This window comes from Dendrobates tinctorius, unplaced genomic scaffold (genome assembly GCF_039654945.1).
Source record: "Dendrobates tinctorius isolate UK_male_01 unplaced genomic scaffold, ASM3965494v1 ptg000075l, whole genome shotgun sequence".
In the NCBI taxonomy this organism is placed as follows: Eukaryota; Metazoa; Chordata; class Amphibia; order Anura; family Dendrobatidae; genus Dendrobates; species Dendrobates tinctorius.
This window is the reverse complement of record NW_027361743.1, coordinates 44,326,088-44,351,765: the sequence shown is the minus strand read 5'-3', so window position 1 is coordinate 44,351,765 and position 25,678 is coordinate 44,326,088. Positions and strand designations below refer to the sequence as shown.

Here is a 25,678-nt window from a genome sequence, read left to right as displayed (position 1 = left end):
CCCCTTTAAGACACCGGCCCGGTACCGAGTGAGGAGAACAACCCCACTTGCCCTGGGGGGTGATCCATCAGTTTTTTGGCAATCTTCACTGGATCCGTTTTTTCACACTTTTGCGGATTTTGTCTGATGCCAAAGGACTAAACTGTGAAAGAGGACTTAACAGTTAGCAGGCCCCACAGATGAGAGGAGGTTTAGGAGTAAGAGTAGCTATCTAGAGTTGAGAAGAGAGTGAAGCCAGTCACAGGAGTGTGCCAGCTTAGGTTGCATACTGAGTGTATATGCAGGGGTAGTAAAGGCTGTAGTTATACTGGATAAAGTAGCTGTCAGGATCTTAATATGATCAGAACATACTGGATTCTAAGAAGTGGAAAGACAAGAAAGGAGAACCCAGCTGCAGTGGCTACAGTCAGGAGTCCAAGGAGGTATAACTGTGGGCTGTGAGTAACCCTGAGACAGCATAGTGGAAGAGGGGCCGAAGAGGCAATATGGAGTTGGGCCTCAGGGCAGTACACAGTGGCAGACCACAATTAAAGTGGAATCCGGATGTGGATATAATGCATGCCACATTTTTCAGATTTATATTTTTAAAATATTTAGAAAACTATATATAATTTCCTTTACACATCACAAATACTTGCTACTTTGTGTTGGTATATCACATAAAATCCCAATAAAGTACATTTAAGTTTTTTAGGAATAATATGAAAAAAATGTTGAAAAGTTCATACTTTTTCACAGCACCACAGTAGTGCGGGTGCAGCCACCCTAGCAAAGATCAATCCATCCAGATGAAACCTCCATGGTTACTTACCGGTAGCCGGTTTTTCCGGAACCCATGACAGCACACCTGAGAGAGGGATCCGCCCCGCCAGGACAGGAGCCTACTGAAATATAAGGGGCGGCACCTCTCCCCCACTTCAGTTTGTTACAGAGCATTGAGAGGACTTCCCGACTGAGTTCACACGTGGCGTTTTTTTCGCGTTTCCGTGGCGGTTTTAACCGCTCGATTTTGCCGCGAAAAATGAGCATCTCATGCATTCCTATGGGATTCTGCAATGCTGTGCTAATGCTGCGGTTTTTACCACGGCGGAATCGCTTTGCGGTAAAAAACACAGCATGCTCATTAATTTTGCGGAATCGCGGCGATCCCGCACACATAGGAATGCATTGTTCCGCTTACTTCCCACATGTGGCTATGCACATCATGCGGAAAGTAAGCAGAACAATTGCGGATGGTACCCATGGTCCGGAGGAGAGGAGACTGTTCTCCAGGCTTTGTGTACCATATCCCTGTAAAAAATTGTATTTAGAATTAAAAAAATGGTGTTATTTTTACCTTCCGACGTCCCGCGCAGCCTTCCCGCCTCTCTCCACGCTCTCGTTCCCAGTAATCCTTTGCGAAAATGCCCGTGATGGCGTCCGTTCTCGCGGGATCGCGAAGTCTCGCGGTCATTCGCGTGGCGTCATCGCGAATAACCGCGAGACGTCGCGATCCCCCGAGAACGGACGCCATCGCGGGCATTTTCGCACAGGATTACTGGGAACGGCTGCGCGAGACGTCGGAAGGTAAGAATAACACCTTTTTTTTTTTTTTCTTTACATTCTATCTTTTACTATTGTTGCTGCATAGGCAGCCTCAGTAGTAAAAAGTTGGTCACACTTGTCAAACACTGTGTTTGACGAGTGTGACCAACCTGTCAATCAGTTCTCCAAGCGATGCTACAGATCGCTTGGAAAACGCTAGCATTCTGCAAGCTAATTACGATTGCAAAATGCTAGTTTTTCCGCGGGAAAATCGCGGGAATTTAAAATGCGATTTTCCAGCTGAATGGAATTCTGGAATTCTCGCGGTACTTTCCGCGAGCGTTCCGCTACGTGTGAACTTAGCTTAAGTCACAAGTTTATCCAACACCACATCACACAAATACACCCTATTACCATGCACACCCATACGGTGAAAAGGGGGGAGAATATACGACTGCTGTCATGGGTTCTGGAAAAAACGGCTACTGGTAAGTAACCATGGTGGTTTTCCCTTCACCCATGACAGCACACCTAAGAGATTATTGGAGACTTCGAAACACCTTAGGGAGGGACCACCGCTTGCAGCACCCTTCCACCAAAGGTCAAGTCAGCAGAGGAGGATTGGTTTAATCTATAGTGTTTAACCCCTTCCTGACATCCGACGTACTATCCCGTCCACGGTACCTGGGCCCGTATGACCGTGGACGGGATAGTACGTCTACCACGATCAGCGGCGCCCACGTGGTGAGCGCCGCTGATCGCGGCCGGGTGTCAGCTGATTATCACTTTATGTAATAAAGTAAAAAAAAAAAATTTAAAAAAAAAAATGTAAAAATAAATTTAAAAAAAATCGCCAAATAAATTAGAAAAAAAAAAAAATATTCCCTCAATAAATCCATTTTTTGGAAATAATAAAAAAAAAAAAAAAAAATAAAAGTACACATATTAGGTATCGCCGCGTCCGTAATGACCCGCCCTATAAAACTGTCCCATTAGTTAACCCTTTTAGCAAACCCCTTAAAAAATAAAAATAAAAAATGAAGCAAAAAATAATGATTTATTATCATACTGCCAAACAAAAAGTGTAATAACGCGCGATCAAAAAGACGAATATAAATATCCAAGGTACCACTGAAAACGTCATCTTGTCCCGCAAAAAACGAGCCGCCACACAGCATCATCAGCGAAAAAATAAAAAAGTTATAGCTCACAGAATAAAGCGATGCAAAAATAATTATTTTTTATATAAAATAGTTTTCATTGCATAAAACCGACAAAAACATAAAAAAAGACCTAAATGAGGTATCGCTGTAACCGTACTGACCCGAAGAATAAAACCGCTTTATCAATTTTACCGCACGCGGAACGGTGTAAACGCACCCCCCCAAAAGAAATTCATGAAACGCTGGTTTTTGTTCATTCTGCGTCCCAAAAATAGGAATAAAAAGCGATCAAAAAATGTCACGTGCCCGAAAATGGTACCAATAAAAATGTCAACTCGTCCCGCAAAAAATAAGACCTCACATGACTCAGTGGGTCAAAATACGGAAAAATTATAGCTCTCAATATGTGGTGATGCAAAAACTATTTTACAATAAAAAGCGTCTTTTAGCGTGTGACAGCTGCCAAACATAAAACCCGCCATAAATAGTAAGTCAAACCCCCCGTTATCACCCCCTTAGTTAGGGAAAAATAATAAAACTAAAAAAAAAGTATTTATCTCCATTTTCCCGTTAGGGTAAGGCTGTGTGCACACGCTGCGGATTAGGTGCAGATTCATCCGCGCGGATTTTGTAAAATCCGCAGGTGAAACCGCAGGTCAAAAGACCTGCGGTTTTACCTGCGGATTGCTCTGCGGTTTTGTCCTGCGGTTTTTCATCTCCTCAATAGAGGAGATGGCAAACCGCAGGAGAATCCGCAGAAAGAATTGACATGTCAATTCTTTCTGCGGATTGAAAACCGCAGATAATCCGCGCGGAAAATTCCGCACCGTCTGCACTGCGGTTTTTGATTCCCATAGGGAATCATGGTACTGTACACTGCAGCAGAAACTGCTGCGGAACTGCAGCAAAATCCGCAGCGTGTGCACACAGCCTTAGGGTTAGGGCTAGGGTTAGGGCTAGGGTTAGGGTTAGGGCTCAGATTAGGGTTAGGGGTGTGTTGGGGTTAGGGTTGGAGTTATAATTGGGGGTTTCCACTGTTTGGGCACATCAAGGGCTCTCCAAATGCAACATGGCGTCTGATCTCAATTCCAGCCAATTCTGAGTTGAAAAAGTCAAATGGTGCTCCTTCCCTTCCAAGCTCTGCCATGCGCCCAAACAGTGTTTTACCCCCACATGTAGGGTATCAGCCTACTCAGGACAAATTACAAAACAATTTTTGGGGTCCAATTTCTCCTGTTACCCTTAGGAAAATAAAAAATTGGGGGCAAAAATATCATTTTTGTGGAAAAAAATGATTTTTTTATTTTCACGTCCGAGTGTTATAAACTTCTGTGAAACACTTGGGGGTTCAAAGTGCTCACCACACATCTAGATAAGTTCCATGGGGGGTCTAGTGTCCAAAATGGGGTCACTTGTGGGGAGTTTCAATAGTTTAGGTACATCAGGGGCTCTCCAAACGCACATGACACCCGCAGACCATTCCATCAAAGTCTGCATTCCAAAACGTCACTGCTTCCCTTCCGAGCCCCGACGTGTGTCCATACAGTAGTTTTCTCCCACATATGGGGTGTCAGCGTACTCAGGCCAAATTGGACAACAACTTTTGGGGGTCCAATTTCTCCTGTTACCCTTGGGAAAATGAAAAAATTGGGGACTAATTGATCATGTTTCTGGAAAAAATACGATTTTTTTATTTTCATGCCCTGGCATTATAAACTTCAGTGAAGCCCTTGGGGGTTCAAAGTGCTCACCTCACATCTAGATAAGTTCCTTAGTGGGTCTAGTTTTCAAAATGGGGTCATTTGTGGGGGGTTTCCACTGTTTAGGTACATTAGGGGCTCTCCAAAGGCAACATGACACCCGCAGACCATTCCATCAAAGTCTGCATTCCAAAACGTCACTACTTCCCTTCCGAGCCCCGACGTGTGCCCATACAGTAGTTTTCTCCCACATATGGGGTATCAGCATACTCAGGACAAATTGGACAACAACTTTTGGGGTCCAATTTCTCCTGGTACCCTTGGGAAAATAAAAAAAATGGTGACTAAAAGATCATGTTTGTGGAAAAAATACAAATTTTTTATTTTCACGCCCGGGCGTTATAAACTTCTGTGAAGCACTGGGGGGTTCAAAGTGCTCACCACACATCTAGATAAGTTCCTTGGGGGGTCTAGTTTCCAAAATGGTGTCATTTGTGGGGGGTTTCCACTGTTTTGGTACATCAGGGGTTTTCCAAACGCGACATGGTGTCCGATCTCAATTCCAGCCCAAAACGTCAAATGGCGCTGCTTCCCTTCCGAGCTCTGCCATGCACCCAAATAGTGTTTTACCCCCACATGTGGGGTATCAGCGTACTCAGGACAAATTGCACAATAACTTTTAGGGTCCTGTTACCCTTGGAAAAATAAGAATTGAGGGTGAAAAGATCATTTTTGTGGAAAAAATATGATTTTTTAATTGTATGGCTTTATGTTATAAACTTCTGTGAAGCCCATGGGGGTTCAAAGTTCTCACCACACATCTAGATAAGTTCCTTAGGGGGTCTAGTTTCCAAAATGGTGTCATTTGTGGGGGGTTTCCACTGTTTTGGTACATCAGGGGTTTTCCAAACGCGACATGGTGTCCGATCTCAATTCCAGCCCAAAACGTCAAATGGCGCTTCTTCCCTTCCGAGCTCTGCCATGCGCCCAAATAGTGGTTTACCCCCACATGTGGGGTATCAGCATACTCAGGACAAATTGCACAATAACTTTTAGGGTCCTGTTACCCTTGGGAAAATAAAAATTGGGGTGAAAAGATCATTTTTGTGGAAAAATGATTTTTTAATTGTACCGCTGTACGTTATAAACTTTTGTAAAGCCCTTGTGGGTTCAAAGTTCTCACCACATATCTAGATAAGTTCCTTGGGGGGTCTAGTTTCCAAAATGGGGTCACTTGTAGGGGGTTTCCACTGTTTAGGTACATCAGGGACTCTCCAAACGTGACATGGCGTCCAATCTGAATTCCAGCCAATTTTGCATTGAAAGTGTCAAACGGCGCTCCTTCCATTCCGAGCTCTGCCATGCGCCGAAACAGTCGTTCCCCCCCACATATCAGGTATCTGCGTACTCAGGACAAATTGCACAATAACTTTTGCAGTCCAATTTCTCCTGTTACCCTTGGTAAAATAAAAAAAATTGAACCTGAAGTATTTTTTTTATGAAAAAAAGTTAGATGTTCATTTTTTTTTAAATATTCAAAAAAATTCCTGTGACGCACCTAAAGGGTTAATAAACTTCTTGAATGTGGTTTTGAGCACCTTAAGGGGTGCAGTTTTTAGAATGGTGTCACTTTTGGGTATTTTCTATCATATAGACCCCTCAAAGTGGCTTCAAATGTGATGTGGTCCTAAAAATAAAATGGTGTTGTAAAAATGAGAAATCGCTGGTCAACTTTTAACCCTTATAACTTCCTAACAAAAAAAAATTTTGGTTCCAAAATTGTGCTGATGTAAAGTAAACATGTGGGAAATGTTACTTATCAAGTTTTTTGTGTGCCGTATCTCTGTGATTTAAGGGCATAAAAATTCAAAGTTGGAAAATTGCGAAATTTTCAAAATTTTTGCCAAATTTCCATTTTTTTCACAAATAAACGCAAGTTATTTGAATGAAATTTTACCACTAACATGAAGTACAATATGTCACGAGAAAACAATGTCAGAATCACCGGGATCCATGGAAGCGTTCCAGAGTTATGACCTCATAAAGGTACAGTGGTCAGAATTGTAAAAATTGGCCCGGTCATGAACGTGCAAACCACCCTTGGGGGTGAAGGGGTTAAAGAAGGTTGATGGTGAGGTCCAGGTAGCAACCTTACAAATTTGATCAATCAATACCTCTGCCTTTTCAGCCCAGGAGGTCGCCACGGCTCTGGTGGAATGAGCCTTGATGCCGTCAGGAATCGGAACACCACTAGCTGAGTAGGCTATACTAATGGCCTCCCTAATCCATCTTGCAAAAGTTCCTTTTGATACTCCATAGCCCTTTCTGGCACCCTGAAAGGCTACAAATAGGGACTGGGACCTCATCCACTGGCTAGTGACAGATATATATTCTAGCAGGGCTCTCTTAACGTCCAAATTGTGGAATATTTCCTCCCCTGGATTTTTTGGATTCTCACAAAAGGAAGGAAGGACAATCTCCTGACTTCGATGAAAATCTGAAACTACCTTAGGTAGATAAGCGGGGTCTGTTTTTAATACCACCCTGTCCTGAAAAACTTGTGTATAGGGTGGATTTACTGAGAGAGCCTGCAAGTCACTTACTCTACGGGCCACTAAAATAATCATTTTTAGGGTAAGATTCTTTATGGGTAGTTGTTGAATAGGCTAATATGGTTCTTTTGTAAGGGACTCTAGTACCAGGTTTAGATCCCAAGGGGCTATTCTAGGTATTGGGATAGGTCTAGACCTATGGCAGGATTTAATAAATCTAGCTACCCATCTGTTTGCTGCCAAATTGCAGTTATAAAGCGCGCCCAGTGCGGATACTTGAACTTTAAGAGTATCTACCGCTAACCCCAGCTGTAATCCTGATTGTAAAAAATCCAAGATGGCACTAATTGGGGGCTCTAGCTCTAACGGCTTACCTAGGAACTGCAGGAATTTATTCCATGTTCTGCCGTAGATATCAGTCATTACTGGTTTCCTACTTTTTAGCAGGGTGGCCACCAACCCGGGAGAGAACCCTCTATCCATTAGAAGTGACCTCTCAAATTCCACGCCGTCAGATGGAATCCCTTGACCTGAGCGTGGAATATTGGACCTTGAGCTAGTAGGTCCGGGATTTCCGGCAGAACCCATAGATCTGAGAGGGACATCATTCGCAGCAGAGATAACCAGGGCCCTTTTGGCCAGAATGGGGCTATTAGGATCACCCTGGCTTGATCTTTCCGACTATTGTTGGGATCAGAGTCACTGGGGGAACGCATAGGCTAGCCTGAAGTCCCACGGAATCTGCAATGAGTCCACCGCCCATAGCTTTTCCCTTGGGTTTAGTGAGCAGAATCTCTCCACTTGCCTGTTGTTGTTGTTGGCGAAGAGGTCTATAACCGGTTCCCCCATAGCCTTATTATCTTTTGAAAAACGGACCGATTTAGAGCCCATTCCCCTTGCTTCAGTGTATTGTGGCTCAGGAAATCGCCTTCTATATTTTCTGCCCCCTTTATGTGCAATGCCGTTAGAGAGAGTAGGTGCTGTTCTGCTCTGTGAAAAATGTCGCTGGCTACCTTCATTAGGGAGTGTGATCTTGTACCCCCCTGGTGATTGATGTATGCCACTGTTACTTTGTTGTCCGACATGATACGGACATTGCGGCCACTGAGTAGGGGAATAAAGTCTCTTAGGGCTTTGCTCACTGCCCACAGTTCTCTCAAGTTGGAAGATGCACCCTTTTCTTTAGGCCCCCAGGACCCCTGGGCCACATGACCCCTTAGGTGTGCCCCCCACCCTGAGGAGCTTGCGTCTGTCAGAATTATGTCGGTTACTGGTCTGTCCCATGGCATCCCTGATGCCAAGTTTGTCCTGTCTAACCACCAGTTGAGAGAGTCCCAGACCTCTAAGGAAAGCTCCAGTCTTCCTTCTAAACGCCCTCTCAGCGATCTTTGTGCTGACAGAACCTTCCCTTGAAGCTGTCGGGTGCATGATGCCCTGTGCCACTGACATCAGTGGCCGGAAGACACCCGTGGCTCTCCCTCGCCAGGCACTCTGAGGGAGCGAGACAGCGGGCACATGCGAGGGAAGGGAGGCGCGGTGGAGCCTCCAGCTGTCAGGAGTTGCCGCCCAGGGACTGCGCTTCCAGAGGCCCGACGGCCGGCGCTACAGGAGAGCCCTGTTCTTCCCGCGCTGGGACGGGTCTGGGACCTTTCACATATGACAGGCACCGCCGCTGTCAGAGGGATTCCTTTCCAGGACAGGAACCCAACTGAAGCAGGGGAGAGGTGCTGCCCCTTATATTTCAGTAGGTTCCTGTCCTGGCGGGGCGGATCCCTCTCTCAGGTGTGCTGTCAGGTGTGCTGTCATGGGTGAAGGGAAAAAGTAAGGGCTCATACTCACATGTGAGAAACTCGGACGAGTCTCGCAGGTCAATACTCGGCACTACCGCTGGCACTCGGATCGGAGCTTTCAGCTGCATAGAAATACATGCAGCTGCTGAATGCTCCAATCCGAGTGCCGGCGGCAGTGCCAGGTATTGACGTGCGAGACTCGTCCGAGTTTCTCGCATGTGAGTATGAGCCCTATAAAATGGAACAGCAGCACACCAAGCAGTATATGGAAAAAAAATGGTTGTCACTTAGCCCATCGTGGCAGTGGCAACGTTTCTGTTATGAGGTATGAACCTTTCTCAAACAATGATACAAATGGCATATATTTAAAGGCAAAGTTGTATAGACTTACAGCCTATTAGTGAAGCCCATACTAGTAGGGCAAAGACACACTGCCGTATTTCTCGTGCGAGAATCACATTTTCTCCTGACCTGAGCTTAACAGCTGCATAGTAATCCATCACGCTGTCATGCTCAGATCAGGAGAGGTGCCAGCCAGTCCGTGCAGTGTGATGCAATTATCGCACGAGAAATACGGCAGTGTGTCTCTGCCCTTAGATTGTAAAATATGGCATCTCTTCTCATGGGATACACTTACTGCTGGGCAGCCCGCCTAATCTAATAGTATGGGGTCACTAATACACTGTAAGCCAGATACTGTGCATTACCTGTGTGTGACCAGCAACCTATACAAACTGCTTTTGTGCAAGTGTAGCGAGATGGACCGGGCCAGTAACATCCCTAGTAATACATCTGGCAGTGCTTCTCTCATTTCGGGGCCTGAACTATTGAGGCTGTCACCCTTGTTGCCAGGAGGAAGACTTTCTGACCAGGACAGTACTGGGCACCTGACTGCAGGGGGCGGGACAGATATAAAAGTCTCCAAGCATGGAAAAACAGGGTGTTTGGCTGGAAGGCAGTGTGCACAGTAGTGGAAGGTTTGCTCACTTTCCGCAGCACGATATCAGAAGGCCAGGCCGCTTTACTTACTGCCACCCCAGATGCCGATGGACTGCAAGCAGCCTATGACTGTGGGCTTGCTCACCTCTCAGACCGACGTGACGTCCCGTACCACACCGCTGACTGTATAGAAAGCGGGCTGCAGGCCTGATCAAGGGGACCACGCAGGGTCGGACAGTATACGCCCAACTTCCACCACTGAACTTTGTCCATCCAAAGCAGCCCCGCAGGCTCCTTCTCTACCGACACCTTGTTCCAGGACTGCGAAGCTACGTATCGGAGAGTCAGGACACATTGCCGCTGTCAGGAGACAGTGCCTCACGTTCCTCCAGGGCCAGGCAAGAGACTTTACGCATTGTCTGAGGTGCCACCGTTGGATCTTCAAGGCTCCGCCCTCAGAAAATATCAGACTGTTAAGTTTACCTTTTTGTTGAATATTCACTCCTGTGTTGAATCCCAAACTCCCTCTTTCACCTTTTTATCTCCCTACGAGGAGCAACACCTGTAATAAATACCCGTTAACCCTTGATCTGCCTCCTGCTTGTCACTGCATCCCGTGTTCCTGCTGTTTGGCTCTCACAATCTAATACTAAGTAATCACTCCCTCTATGAATTGGTAGGCTGTGAGTGGTTGTCTCATCAGTATTTTGGTCCTGTGTTGCCACCATCTTTACTACATGAGTTTATTGCATCCTGAGAGTGCATTAGTTCTGAAACTTGGGCAGGTAAATACTGCTGTCCCTTTTGCTGTATTAAAACATCTCTATGAAAACCTAGCTGCCTTCCCTCGGGTCTGATATCTGCATGGTAGGCCCCCCAATGCACATAAGAATGTCCAAATAGCCAGGCTAAACATGGACCTCCATCTGCAATAGAAAAACCAAAGAAATATACCTAACTACCAAAAAATCATCAATGCCTACCCTTACAACAACTACAGCCGTTATATTTTAACATAAACTTTTTTCCTAAAATCGGGAAAAGTTGGTAACATTGGGTAAAAGATAGACTAAAAGCCGGCAATTCATTAGCCACATACAGTATAATCACAGCATGACAGGTTAGAATAGAATAGATAGAATACATAGATATACAGTGGGGGAAAAAGTATTTAGTCAGCCACCAATTGTGCAAGTTCTCCCACTTAAAAAGATGAGAGAGGCCTGTAATTGACATCATAGGTAGACCACAGCTATGAGAGTCAAACGAAAAAAACAAATCCAGAAAATCACCTTGTTTGATTTGGCAAGATTTATTTTGCAAATTATGGTGGAAAATAAGTATTTGATCATTAACAAAAGTTCATCTCAATATTTTGTTATATATCCTTTGTTGGCAAAGACAGAGGTCAAATGTTAAAAACTAAAAAAAATTAAAACCGAAAACTAAGCCAGATTCTCTGTAATAGCACCCATATTAACCCCTTCCTGGAGTAATTTTTTAAAAATATCAGAATTTTTTTTGTAGGGTCTATATCTAATTCACGATACATAGTATTGTCTGTCAACATCTCCAAATTTAATTTTTCATATAAACTTGCACCAAGTAATACTACCGCTCCACCCGCATCCGCTTTTCTGATCATTCTCAGCTGCCTCAAGGCATTTTTTCGGCTAACCGTAATGGTGATGTCTCTATGTGCAATGTTATAGGGATAGAAAAGGTTGCAAAGCCATTAAGGGGAGGTGATCACCGTAGGAAACTACTAAATTGCGAGTCTTCGTGGATATACACCCTGAAGACTAGAACCCCCATGGGTATGAACATCAAACAGGAATTGACATATCATTATGTTTGAGTATTATGTTGTTTTGGTTTTTTTTCTCTGCAAGTTTTTAATTTTTATTATATATTTTTGTTGTTTTTTTACACTTGGTGTTTCAGGGATACTATTCACGGTTTATGCTTACTTCTGTTACTATGTCTATTCATTACTATGGAACAGGTGTTTACTAATGATTGTTAGACGTTTCACCTGTGGTAGCAGGCTCTAGCGTATATAACTGACAAAGGAAATTTTTCATGTTAAATAATGAATAAAGGTACTGTCACACTTAGCGATGCACCAGCAATCCCGATCAGCGATATGACGCGGCCAGGATCGCTGGTGCATCGCTAAGTGGTCGCTAGTGAGCTGCCACACAGGCAGATCTTGCCAGCAACATCGCTGGGGACGGGGGTCGCTACTTACCTGTCACACTAGGCGATCCTGACGTCCTCCCGCCCGGCTCCACGCTCGTCGCTCGTCTCTCCACAGGAAGCGCCGCAGGAAGCTGACGACGTGAAACAGTCCAGGACGTTCTCGCGCGATCAGTGATAACCAGCGGGGGAGCGGTCATAGGTAAGTATCACACATAGCGATATCACTAGCAATATCGCTATAACGTCACAAGTTATAGCGATATTGCTAGCGATATCGCTTAGTGTGACAGGCCCTTAAGAGCGTTTGAGCTCGAAACGCGTCTGCTTATCATCCCTGGGGATTTATGTGATTATGCCTTTGTTATGAAGTTGGGGTTTTAAAAGTTTTCTAATAAATGATGAATTTCCAAGGACCCAAGAGCTGGATTTTTTTCCTCTTTTAATTGAACTCCCTGCTGCACTACAGATCTTCCGTGCTCAGACTCCTGGAGGATTTAGGGGTGAGCTGACCTTTTTCTTTAGCTTAGAATTATCACCAAAAAGTTCTATCTTCGTCTCATCAGACTAGAGAATCTTATTTCTCCTAGTCTGGGAGTCCTTCATGTGTTTTTTTAGCAAACTCTATGCGAGCTTTCATATGTCTGGAACTGAGGAGAGGCTTCCATCGGGCCACTCTTCCATAAAGACACGACTGGTGGAGGGCTGCAGTGATAGTTGACTTTGTGGAACTTTCTCCTATCTCCCTACTGCATCTGTGGAGCTCAGCCACAGTGATCTTGGGGTTCTTCTTTACCTCACTCACCAAGGCTCTTCTCCCATGATTGCTCAGTTTGGCTGGACGTCCAGGTCTGGGAAGACTTCTGGTGGTCCCAAACTTCTTCCATTTAAGGATTATGGAGGCCACTGTGCTCTTAGGAACCTTGAGTACTGCAGAAATTCTTTTGTAAACTTGGCCAGATCTGTGCCTTGCCACGATTCTGTCTCTGAGCTCCTTGGCCAGTTCCTTTGACCTCATGATTCTCATTTGGTGTGACATACGCTGTGAGGTTTTATATAGACAGGTGCGTGCCTTTACAAATCAAGTCCTATCAGTTTAATTAAACACAGCTGGACTCCAATGAAGGAGTAGAACCATCTCAAGGAGGATCACAAGGAAATGGACAGCATGTTACTTAAATATGAGTTCAATTCAAAGAAAGCCAAGATGAATGGCACTAAGGCCGGGGTCACACTAACCGATGCAAAATACGGTCAGTATTTTACATGCGTAATACGGATGAATGGCCCCTACACAGTGCTCCGTATGTCATCCGTAATCAAGGTGTGGTCGCGTATTTTGCGCATGTAAGCATCCGTATGTAATCCGTATGGCGAGATTTTCTCTCAGGCTTGCAAAATGGACATATAATGGAGCCCTATGACAGGGTTTCTATCAGAAACCAAAGAATAGATATAGACACATAGAATGCATATATATATATATATATTCTATGTATTCTATGTGTCTATATCTATTCTTTCGTTTCTTTAAACTGTCAGTGTGAGTTTACTGTATAGTGCACTGAATTGCCGGCTTTGCTAAAAGACACCGGGTGCGTATTTCTCGCAAGTCACATGTGTGGTCCGTGTGTAATCCGTATTTTTTGCGCACCCATAGACTTGCATTGGCGTACTACGGGCGTAGTACGCTGACAATTGCAGCATGCTGCGATTGGCACGGAGCGTAGAATACGGATGAGAAATATATGCCTGGTGCGAGGGACCCCATAGAGAATCATTGGTCCGTGTCTAATGCGTGCTTTTAGCGCCTCTCACTCGGCCGTATTCCTCGCCAGTGTGACCCCGGCCTAAGGCTCTAATCCACCAGCAACAAGTCGAGGATCAATCACACTCACACAGCGTATAAAACACTGCTGGGAATAGCGGTGCTCAGCATCAGAAAAAACATGCTAAATTTGTAAAAGAAGGAAAAAGATGCGGCACTCACCCAGATTTGCAGTGCAGTGTTTCTTTATTCAACCATTAAAGGTCACACAATAAAGGACGGGCAGATAACATGAGGCATGTGGGGAAAAAAGACAGACGACAGCCGTTTCGCGTACACTGACGCTTCAACAGGTCCGGGTGTGTAATTATGTGATGTCATTTCCTTAAATAGGTCTATGACTAACAACAGGTGAACATTTAAAAAAACATGAATGGACATTTTCAATTAAAAACAAGTAACATAATTACATCTTTATGCTGACTGCAGGAACATTCACAACAAGAAATTTTTTCAAAAGAAGTGTATAAAGATCCTTACAAACAATTTTTTTCTTTACAGAAATTTTTTTTTTGTTTACAAAATTTTTTTCAAAATTTTTTTTTTTTCTCTCTTTACAAAAAAATAAACAGATCCAACCTATCATTTAGTCCTAAAGGACCCTGCATTTTAGATTTAATTATCCATCTGGCTTTGTGTCTCATCAATAATTTATTATGATTACCACCTTGTGGTGGAAATTTTACAATTTCTAAACCAGCAAAGCGTAATAATTCAGGGTTGGAATTGTGTTTTTCTTGCATATGTTTTATTAAGCGCAAAGACCCTTTTCCTGTACTAATCGAATGATAATGTTCACGGAATCTTGTTGCAAGTGGTCTAATAGTTTTTCCTATGTAAAAAAATGGTGGATTAGAGCCTTGGTGCCGTTCATCTGGGCTTTCTTTGAATTGAATTGCATACTTGTTTTGAGAACTGAGCACAAGGTCCATGCTTTTTGAGTTTTCACCTGTGAATTTATAGCAACATGGATTTTTCTGAAGACACTATGGATCAGGCTGAACACTGCAACTAAACAAGGACTGTTAGGGTACGTGCACACGCTGCGGAATCCGCTGCGGATTAATCCGCACGGATTTTGCAAAAAACGCAGATAATCCGCAGGTCAAAAGACCTGCGGATTATCTGCGGTTTTGCCTGCAGTTTGGTCCTGCGGATTCACCATCTCCACAATGGTGGAGACAGGAACCCGCAGCGGTTTCCGCAGAAAGAATTGACATGTCAATTCTTTCTGCGGATTCAAAACCGCAGCAAATCCGCTCGGATTTTTCCGCTACGTCTACACAGCAGTTTTTTAATACCATTCATTTGAATGGTACTGTACACCGCAGCTAAAACTGCTGCGGATCCGCAGCGGCTAAAACCGCAGCGGAAACGCAGCGGAATCCGCAGCGTGTGCACCCAGCCTTAGCTGGCAGAGAGGATGCGGGGGTATTTTTTGCTGACTGTAATTACAAAGAAGAGTTGCATATCATTAGCACTAAGACCCTGGAATCTAAAATCTCTTCCCTTGCTGAAAAGGAAATCCGGTTGTTTTGGACTATAAAGTCACTTAAATCTTACATTGAATGTGAACGAGTACCAAGAGGACTTCGAGTTTTCAAGGAAATTTCACAGTTCAGTAATGATATGGAATTTTTGAAAGAATGGGAACTCATTCATTTGGATTGTTCTCAAAAGTTATTAAGATTAGTCATAAGTCAAAATGAAAAAGAATATGCGGTTTTATGTGAACAGTTGGAGAAAGCAAAAAAGGAATTATAAGTCAGAACACCAATTTTTTTAATAAATTAGAACGGAAATTAGTGGTCATTCAAATGGGAACTAAACAAAAGAAAAAAAGAAAAATTTCTGTGGGATAAAATGGATTTTGATATTTTTTTCATGGAATTCTACAAATAAAAAAAAGAGCTTTTTATAATAAAAATCGATCTTTGAGATTAAGAAAGAAAATAGTTTATTCTGATTGCTGGATCACGGACTCTGATTCTAGCGCTACGGAGGAGATGATAATTTGTCCAAAAGAAACAGCAGGATCGTCAGCCCCTTTAGAAAAAAGACAAGAAGAGGGGGCAGAAATCAGAAATTCCAAGAAAAAACGCAAACAAGTAAGGCCTGTTTCACACTTCCGTTTTTTCAAATCCGTCAAAATCCGTTGTTTTCCGTAAAAAAACGGATCCGCCATTTTTTGCAGGATCCGTTTTTTCTGTCCCATAGACTTCCATTACGGTTACAGCGGATCCGTCAAAAAAACGGATCCGTTTTTTTAAAAACGGATCCGTTGGCATCCGTTTCCGTCAAAAAAACGGAAACGGATCCGTTTGGCGGGTCACAAAAGTTGTGACTCAGCAGCGATCTCGCTAGCGAGATTGCTATGTGTGACTCCCGCTTAAGGGACTGAATTTCTTGCTACCTGAACCTTTCGATTTAACGGACTTTAAAATTGAGCTTTTTAAATCAATTAGAAAGTTACATTTATATAAATCTTTTGTTAATGTCAATGAGAACAAAGTCAATAGTGATCAGATTAAGGAGAATCCTGTTACTATAGGAACTTAAAGGGGGTTTTACACATAGCGATATCGCTAGCAATATCGCTATGTGTGATACTTACCTCCGACCGGCTCCCCCGCTGTCCATCGCTGATCGCGCGAGATCGGGCGGCTCCATTTCTCGTCGTCTGCTTCCTGCTGGGCTTCCTGCTGTGTGAGACGAGCGACGCTGGACGCGGGCGGGAGGACGCCAGGATCGCTGTGTGTGAAAGGTGAGTATCGTGCGCTGCGTCGCTGCTGCATCGCTGTGAGATCTTCCTGTGTGGAAGCTCACTAGTGATCATTTAGCGATGCACCAGCGATCCTGACCGGGTCGTATCGCTGGTCGGATCGCTGGTGCATCGCTAAATGTAAAAGGGCCTTTAGGCTTCATGTTTCAGTCATCTGACGTAATAGATGTTAATGATATTATTACTCTGATGAGCATAGCTGATCCGTCAGTGAGTAATGAGTCAGTCAGTAAGCAACACCAATTCTTTAATCTCTGTAGAACCTTTTATAGGAGGGGTAAAATCTAATTACATGCCCCCAATTTCTCCAGGTAATGTCATCGATTTATTTCAGGATTTAGTAATAAGAGATGTGGAAGCTGTTTATTATGATGCACCTAGAAAAAATTTGCTGGATAAGGAGTTGAAGGCTTTACGTGATATAAAGGGAAGCTTTGTCCCAATTGGAGGATAGACCGACCTGTGTCCCTTTGGATTGCAATCCGACAGAAAGATTTAAAAACAAATTGAGAACTTTTTTGAGAAAAAATGTTGAAAATGGCGTTTTATCAAAAAAGAGAGCTGAAAATTTGATGCCTGATTTCCCAGAGATTGCTCATTGGTACAGCATTCCAAAGATTCATAAGTCTATTACGCAACCCCTGGGTCACCCCATAATATCGGGCATTAATTCATTGACAGAGCCGCTATCACAATATTTAGACTGGCTCCTTAAACCATTACTTTCTCAGATTCCTTCCTACGTAAAAGTTTCAGGGGATTTTATCTCCATTTTAAAAAACTTTGATTGGCAGTCAAGTTTTTCTTTAACCACAATTGATGTAGTGAACCTTTATACACGGATTCCTCAAAAAAATGCTATTGAAGCTATTCATTTGAAGAAAAATATATTACAAATATTTCCAATCCTTTTTTAAAACACATCTGCATCTTCCTGAGAATTGTGGATGATATTTTCATCATATGTGATGGTTCTCAGAATGATTTTGATAATTTTGTTAAATACCTAAACGAAAGCAATGTGGATAACATGCGATTTACCTCCTGCTTTGGACAAAAAATATAGAATTTTTAGATGTAAAAATCGATATTGTCGATGGTAATATGATCACCAGGGTACATAGAAAACCAACCGCGACTAATTCACTCTTACATTTTAATAGTGCACATCCCATGCACACAAAAGAGGGCTTCCTTTTAGTCAGATGGTTAGATTAAGGAAACTGAACAATAACGATGATATCTGTAATAAACAAATTGAGGAATTAAAAACACGTTTGTTGAGGAGAGGTTATCCCATTTGTGTTCTGAATGAAGCTCATGAACAGGTTAAAGCTATATCTCAAAGCAATTTATTAAAGAGGGTCACTAAATGCCATAAAAAACAAATACATAGTGAAATAAATCCACAAAAGAGATTTTTCTTTAGCTTTAAACATAGTTCCATTGATAGGGTTATACACACAGCCATCAGAAAAAATTGGCATGTTTTGCGCTCTGATAAAGATTTGCAGGAAATCTGTACTATGGCTCCGCAATTTGCATATAAACGCACTAATAATATAGCTGATCTTATAGTTCATAATCGTTTGTTACCTCTTGATAAAAACTGGTTACAAAAAAATTCACCAAAAGGGAACTTTAAATGCAGTAACTGTAATTACTGTCACTTACATATGACTTCCAATCCCCTAAAAGTCGGACCCGTTCAGCATAGAGTAAAAGATTGTATTTCTTGTAAAAGTAAATTTGTTGTATATATTTTGTTTTGTCCTTATTATTTTTTTACATAGGAAAAACTATTAGACCACTTGCAAACAAGATTCCGTGAACATTATCATTCGATTAGTACAGGAAAAGGGTCTTTGCGCTTAATAAAACATATGCAAGAAAAACACAATTCCAGCCCTGAATTATTACGCTTTGCTGGTTTAGAAATTGTAAAATTTCCACCACAAGGTGGTAATCATAATAAATTGTTAATGAGCCAGATGGATAATTAAATCTAAAGTGCAGGGTCCTTTAGGACTGAATGATAGGTTGGATCTGTCTATTTTTTTGTAAAGAGAGAAAAAAAATAAAATTTTTGTAAAAAATTGTGTAAACAAAAAAAAAAATTTCTGTAAAGAAAAAAATTGTTTGTAAGCATCTTTATACACTCCTTTTGAAAAAATTTCTTGTGATTGTTCCTGCAGTCAGCATAAAGATGTAATTATGTTACTTGTTTTTAATTGAAAATGTCCATTCATGTTTTTTTAAATGTTCACCTGTTGTTAGTCATAGACCTATTTAAGGAAATGACATCACATAATTACACACCCGGACCTGTTGAAGCGTCTGTGTACGCAAAACGGCTGTCATCTGTCTTTTTTCCCCGCATGCCTCATGTTATCTGCCCGTCCTTTATTGTGTGACCTTTAATGGTTAAATAAAGAAACACTGCACTGCAAAACTTAAATATGAGTGTCTGAGCACAGGGTCTGAATACTTATGATCATGTGATATTTCTGTTTTTCTTTTTTAATAAATTTACAAAAATTTTTACATTTCTGTTTTTTTCAATCAAGATGGGGTGCAGAGTCTATATTAATGAGAAAAAAATGAACTTTTTTTAATTTGCCAATTGGCTGCAATGAAACAAAGAGTGAATAATTTAAAAGGGTCTGAATACTTTCTGTACCCACTGTAGATATTGGAAAAAACTTTTTGACAGCGAGGGTGATCAGTGAGTGGAATAGGCTGCCACAAGAGGTGGTGAGTTCTCCTTCAATGGAAGTCTTCACACAGAGACTGGACAGACATCTGTCTGAGATGGTTTAGTGAGTCCTGCATTGAGAGGGGATTGGACATGGTGATCCTTGAAGTCCCTTCCAACTCTAACATTCTATGACTCTATGATTCTAGGGGCTACATTCTTAGCTTCCCGAAGGGGAAGGAGACCTATTCTGCTCATTACACACCCCTAGCAGTACTTATGGGAAGCAAACAATGATGCATACTTTTTATGCTATAGACACAACAAATTACGTTAAAACACCAATGCCCTGTCATTGTAGTGTAAAATTGATTCCTGGGATAACTCCTTTAGCCATTAAATCCAAAAAGTACAAAATTATTGTCTTCAGAAGATTATATAACAAGGGATATTACATGTACAATGCCTGTCTGGAGAAAAAAGTCTGGGAATTTCCTCTTAGGACCAGGCTATATTACTGCTTAGTGTTTCTATTCGTATAGTGGAATATTTTTAGCAGACCTGATCTTTGTACCAACGTTTCACACGATTCGTATTCTAATATACAGAAAACAAAAAGTCTATAAAAAAAAGCCGATACTGTATTAACCAGTGGAAATGTTTAGTGTAACATTAAGGCAGAGGGGAGAGCGGGATTACGGCGTCATTGCGGATCCTTCTTTTCTTTGTTCCTCTTTCACTCTGGTTTCACTTTTTTTTACTATTGCCTTTATACCTATATGGTCAATAGTAAGGGCAGCGACCCCAACATTGATTGCAGAATTTACTGCATCATCAGTGGCTTGACCTGCATCTTTTCCATACCTGAAAAAAAGTCAATTAGTTTTGTTTCTCAAGTAAATTGTTAAAGAATAAATATGTAAAATTTGTACATCTGTGCAATTAATGTGCCAGTACAAGTTCTCCAGCTAGTATACGTAACCCATGTACTACAGGCTCAGGCCATACAGATAGTAAAATGTCACCATATTATGGAGGGATCACTCTACTTTGTGCTTGATATTTGGTAAAAGGCCTAAACCAAGATTGATCAGTAAAAGGAAAAAGGGGGCAGGATTTTTTTTCCCCTCTTACTGCTCTTCCTGGAAAAATAATTGCACATTTGTGAAAAGATAATTGAACATTGATAGGACGCAGCATTGTTAAAAAAATGTACTTGCTGTCAAAAATTACAAGGAATTAACAGAATATAAAATGTTGTTCCCAAGACAGTAAGTTGTCACCTATCCGAATGATGATGATAACTAGGGGTCAGTCTACAGGAGCACCCTGTAATCATGAGATTGGGACCTTAGACTATGAGAATTGGACTCAGCAGAGTATAGACCTCCTCTATTCTCAGCACTGCCACAGCTCATTCATCAGTGGCTCTCAGCCTGGACAGTCGCATCTTGGCACCATCCAGACTGAAAACTATTTATCCTTAGACATGGATTACGCATGGGACAGAACAACGGACAGGTGAGGGATACGGTTGTTTTTTATTTTTGTTTTATTACAGGAGACGAGGACGTCAATGGAATGGGCAAAAGGTGAATATAACTGTGTTTGTTATTTTTAAATAAAAAAAGGAAAAGTGTGTCTTGTTTTTATTTCAATTAAAAGACTTTATACTTGCTGTGCATTTATTTACAATACAACTATGGGATTAGTAATGGAGAGGTGTCTTATACATGCGTCTAATAGATGCGCCTTATCTGGGTGGCTGTGGACTTATTTTTAGGCTACAGAGAGGGGCAATATCCATGGCCCCTTACCAGCCTGAGAATACCAGCTTCCAGCTGTCTGCTTTAGCAAGGCTGGTTGTCAAAAATGTGGTGGATCCCACACCTTTTTAAAATTTGTATTATTTAATGAACCCCTTTCCGACATCAGACGTAATGATCCGTCCATGTGTGAATACAGCTGGGTGTCAGCTGATTCTGATAGCTGACACCCGACACTAAGTGCTAGGAGTGGCCACAGACAGCTCCCGTCACTTTAACCCCTGAAATACTGTAATTGAACACGATTGCAGCATTCCGGGAGCAGGCAGAGGGCTGCCAGCCCCTCTGCCTTTGGATCGGAGATCCCAGATTGTTGCCATGGTGACCAGATGTCGTCATGATCACATCCGGGTCACCACAGCTAGGAAACTTGCTGATCGTGCACAGTGCATGATAAGCAAGTCTCTCTGTCAGTGCAGAGCTGACAGTTTCTACAGCATGGGATGCTGCTACATCTCCATTCTGCAGAAGCGATCAGCCTGCAAAAATTATAGTCCCATAGTGGAACAAAGTAAAAAAAAAAGTTAGAAAAAAAGTTAAAACAATTTTTTAAATAATTATAAAAATATATTTTTTTTAAATCAATAATAAAAAAAATCAAAAGATATTGTATCTCAAAATAATTGAATGAAAAAAAACAATAATGGTACACATATTTGGTATCACCACGTCGGCAATGTCCCGACCTATAAAACTGTCCCACTAGTTAACCCCTTTAATGAACACCATAAAAAATAAACAAAAAACAATGCTTTATCATCATATCGCTGAACAAAAAGTGGAAAAAAACCCGACCAAAAAGACAGATATAAATAAACATAATACCACTGAAAACATCATTTTGTCCAGCAAAAAACAAGCCACCATACAGCTCCGTCAGCAGAAAAACAAAAAAGTTATCGCTCTCAGAATAAAGTGATGTAAAAATAATTATTTTTTCTATAAAATAGTTTTCATTGTACAGTATAAAAGCGCCAAAACATAAAATATAAATGAGGTATCGCTGTAATTGTACTGACCTGAAAAATAAAACTGCCTGAAAAATGTCACACACAGAACGGTATAAACCCCTCCCCCCAAAAGAAATTCCTGAATTGATGGTTTTTGTTCGTTCTGCCTCACAAAAATCAGAGTAGAAAGTGATCAAAAATGTCATGTGCCCGAAAATGGTACCAATAAAAATGTCAACTCGTCCCACAAAAAACAAGACCTCACATGATTCCATGGGCCAAAGTATGGAAAAATGATAGTTCTCAAATTGTGGTGATGCAAAAACTAATTTTTTGCAATAAAAAGTGTCTTTTAGTGTGTGACTGCAACCAAATATAAAAAGCCAATGTAACTCTGGTATCGCAGTAATCACACCAACCCGAAGAATAAACTCGCCTAATCAATTATACCACATGAGGAACAGCATAAAAAAAAGAAAGCAAATTCTTCACATGCTGTTGATTTTTTCATTCTGCCTCCCAATGATCGCAGTATAGCTCTGCGCACATTTATCCTGCACTTTGCGTTGAGCTCTTACATAGGGGCATCCATGTAAATCTCTGAAATACGTGATTCAGACAGAACCTCTGGTGGAAAGTTCCCTATAATGTGGCAGATGGAGGCACTGTGGACACCATGTGACCTGTGATCTGGTGGTGTCCGTTTTTTTAGGATTGCATAAAAGTGCTGTCGGCCACAGTTTTGTGCACTTCTGAAAAAAAAGACACCGCTGAACAGAGGCCAGATGAAATCCAGAGTAACTCTGCTGCCTCATTACAGGGAATGGATCCCTTGGGTGCTTCATTTGAATCACGTCACTCGGAGATATAGATGGATGTCCACATTTATCTGGTCATCATAGAGTGACAGATATATGTGATCCCAAACGTTATGTAAGATGTTCCCAATAAAAGCTCAGCTCAAGCCACCAAAAAGCAAGACCTCAGTCAGGTCTGTCATCTGTTAATGGAAATATAGGGGGCTTCCACGTTACTTGTAGCACAAGTCTCTGGAAAAGCGAAATGGCTCCTCAACGGTCAAAAGAAATTCAGCAAATTCCCACATATTGCGTCCACGTTTGACATTTCTGTAGTGATGAGAGTCCGAATAACTTATGGGAGCATGCCTCCAGAAGCACAGGCTGGGCATATTGTACTGGTGACTGCAATGTACTGGTCACTACAGCGTACTGGTTATTACAACGGCAGTTTGCAATTTTCACTCGGCAGCATTCATTGCTGCTTGTTTGTGGAAAATACCCATGGAATCAAAATTGTCACTATACCTGTAGATAAATTCCCCAAGGGGTATAGTTTCCGAAATGGGGTCACTTAAAGGGGGATTCTGCTCTTCTAGCAATGAGGGACTCTGTATATGGTAGTCCGCAAACTTTTCTACAAAAATCTGCGCTCCAGGAGGCAAATAGCGCTCCGTTCCTCCCGAGTCTTTCCATATGGCTAAGTAATACTGTACAGCCACATATAGGGTATTGCCACTTTCAGTAGAAATTGTGGGACAAATTTTGGTGCCATTTTTACCCACTTCTTGTGTGAAAATATAAAATCTGGGGCTAAAACTAAATTTTGGTGGTAAAAATGTAGTTATTTTTTTCTTCATTGCCCAATGGTATAAAATTCTGTGACACACCCGTGGTGTCAATATGATCACTGCACCCCTAGACAGTGGTTTTCTTCCTCATATGGGGTATTGGCATGTTCAGGAGAAATGACAACAAATTTTTGAGTACATTTTTGCCTGTTACGCTTGTAAAAATTTTAAAAAATTGGATCTGAAGTCACTTTTTTGTGTGGAAAAAAAAGTTTAAAAAAATTTTTTTCTAAAAATTCCTGTGAAGCACCTGAAGGGTTAATAAGCTTCTTGAATGTGGTTTTAAGCACCTTGAGGGGTGCAGGCATTAGAATGGTGTCACTTTTGGGTATCTTCATTCATATAGACCCCACAAGTGACTTCAAATGTGATGTGGTCCCTAAAAAAATGGTTTTGTAAATTTTCTTGGAAAAATGAAAATTCGCTGGTCAACTTTTAACCCTTATAACTTCCTAACGAAAATAAATTCTCAGGTGCCAGTATGTGTAATACTGAGGCGGCACACGGTTGCCACAAATATTACACACATAGACACGGATATCTCCGGAAATATCAGAATGTGTGAAAGAGGCATAACAGAAATTTATACAAATTTGTGAACTATGTTTGAGAGAAACAGACCTTTTATGAACATAGAAAAAGTCTTAGATCTTTGAGTTCAGCTCATGAAAGATGTGAGCAAAAACAAGAGTGTTGAAATTATATTTTTGTCCAGTATAGATTCACCTTTGGTAATAGCTCAAAAAATATATTGGAACTGCTTGGATAAATTCATATTTGCAACCATTTAAGTGGAGCTGTCAGCAGAATAAAATATTGAAATGTTTAGGTAAAAGCAGTTGTCAAAAAAAATAAAAAGTTCTATTAGTTGATAGGCGCTTTTGCAAATATTTTGCATCATTTTGGCTCATAAAACGAAAGCATTAACCCCTTCCTGCTCAATTATACGTATACTATTACATCATAGAGCAAAAACTTGCCATTTTTTGTTGCTGCCCCTCCCACAAAAAAAACACCACACAGGTAGTCAGACCTACTTGTAGTTGACCGTATGCACAGTCTCGGAGGTCACACTCTTGGTGATGTTCTTTGCGGCGTGCTCTAAACCCAGCCAAACTGTTGCAAATCCTTTAAATAAAGCACAAGAAAAATTTTACTGATTTTACTGTGGGAGGTGGATCAACAAAACCACAAATAATATCTTTATAGCCATGATGAATATACCTTGCACTCCGCTTGCTGCTACCACCATAGCGCCATCCAAAGGAGATTTACCATTCTTGTCTTTCTTCAGTGATTCAGGGAGCAGTTTGCTGCCATATTTCTTCACGTGTGGCCCCAGCTCTCTCCCAACACAACTTGCAACAGCACAGACCCCATCCACTAGGACAAAGAAACTCCCATCAGTCTTGGATATTTAGCAAAACAATCAAAGGTAAAGCAGACATGACTTGTTACCAAGTATACATTCATCTATCAAAAAAAGTACCCAAAGCTCCATTACCTAGGATCCATTTATCATCAAAGTTCAGGGGCCTAACTACAGTGGGTGCACTGGTTGCAGTTGATCTTGTCCCTGGAGCCTAGGGTTGGCAGGCTGACCAAATGGTCTGTTTGGTGCATTTGATAAATCAATACTAGTAAAGAAATTATCTGAGAATGTGATAATAATCGCCGCCACCACATATTTTAAGCTGCAACCCGTCTTAAGGGCCTTTTACACATAGCGATATCGCTACGTGTGACACTCACCTCCGACCACCCCCCCTGCTGGATATCGCTGATCGCGCGACACCGTTCTGGGCCGTTTTCTCGTCGTCAGCTTCCTGCTGGCATCCCACTGGCGCCGACGAGCGACGCATGGACGCGGGCGGAAGACGTCATCAGAGCTGCGGTGTGACAGGTAAGTGACGACCGCCGATGGGCTGCTGTGTCACTGGTGAGATCTACCTGTTTGGCAGCTCACTAGCAACCATTTAGCGATGCATCAGCGATCCTGACCGGGTCATATCGTTGTCGGGATCGCTGGTGCATCGATGAATGTAACGGGACCTTTACTCGTGTCAGGATGGGCTATAACCT

The 25,678-nt window shown here is 41.9% G+C and overlaps 1 protein-coding gene and 1 long non-coding RNA gene across 2 annotated transcripts in view; both read right to left on the bottom strand.

The window, feature by feature from the left end:
• LOC141096539 (uncharacterized) overlaps nt 1-13,987 on the bottom strand; it is a 99,774-nt gene extending 85,787 nt beyond the window's left edge. The window contains exon 1 of the long non-coding RNA XR_012233709.1: nt 13,858-13,987. This is a non-coding gene — a long non-coding RNA (uncharacterized lncRNA). The remainder of the gene's footprint in view (nt 1-13,857) is intronic.
• Nucleotides 13,988-14,450: 463 nt separating this feature from the next.
• The window catches only part of LOC141096538 (spartin-like), a 33,359-nt gene continuing 22,131 nt past the window's right edge, over nt 14,451-25,678 (bottom strand). Inside the window, exons 6-8 of the mRNA XM_073583230.1 lie at nt 24,821-24,979; nt 24,634-24,724; nt 14,451-20,036 (exon numbers count right to left, since the gene is read on the bottom strand). Of these exons, the coding sequence (XP_073439331.1) occupies nt 19,868-20,036; nt 24,634-24,724; nt 24,821-24,979 (419 nt within the window). The 3' untranslated portion in view covers nt 14,451-19,867. The remainder of the gene's footprint in view (nt 20,037-24,633; nt 24,725-24,820; nt 24,980-25,678) is intronic.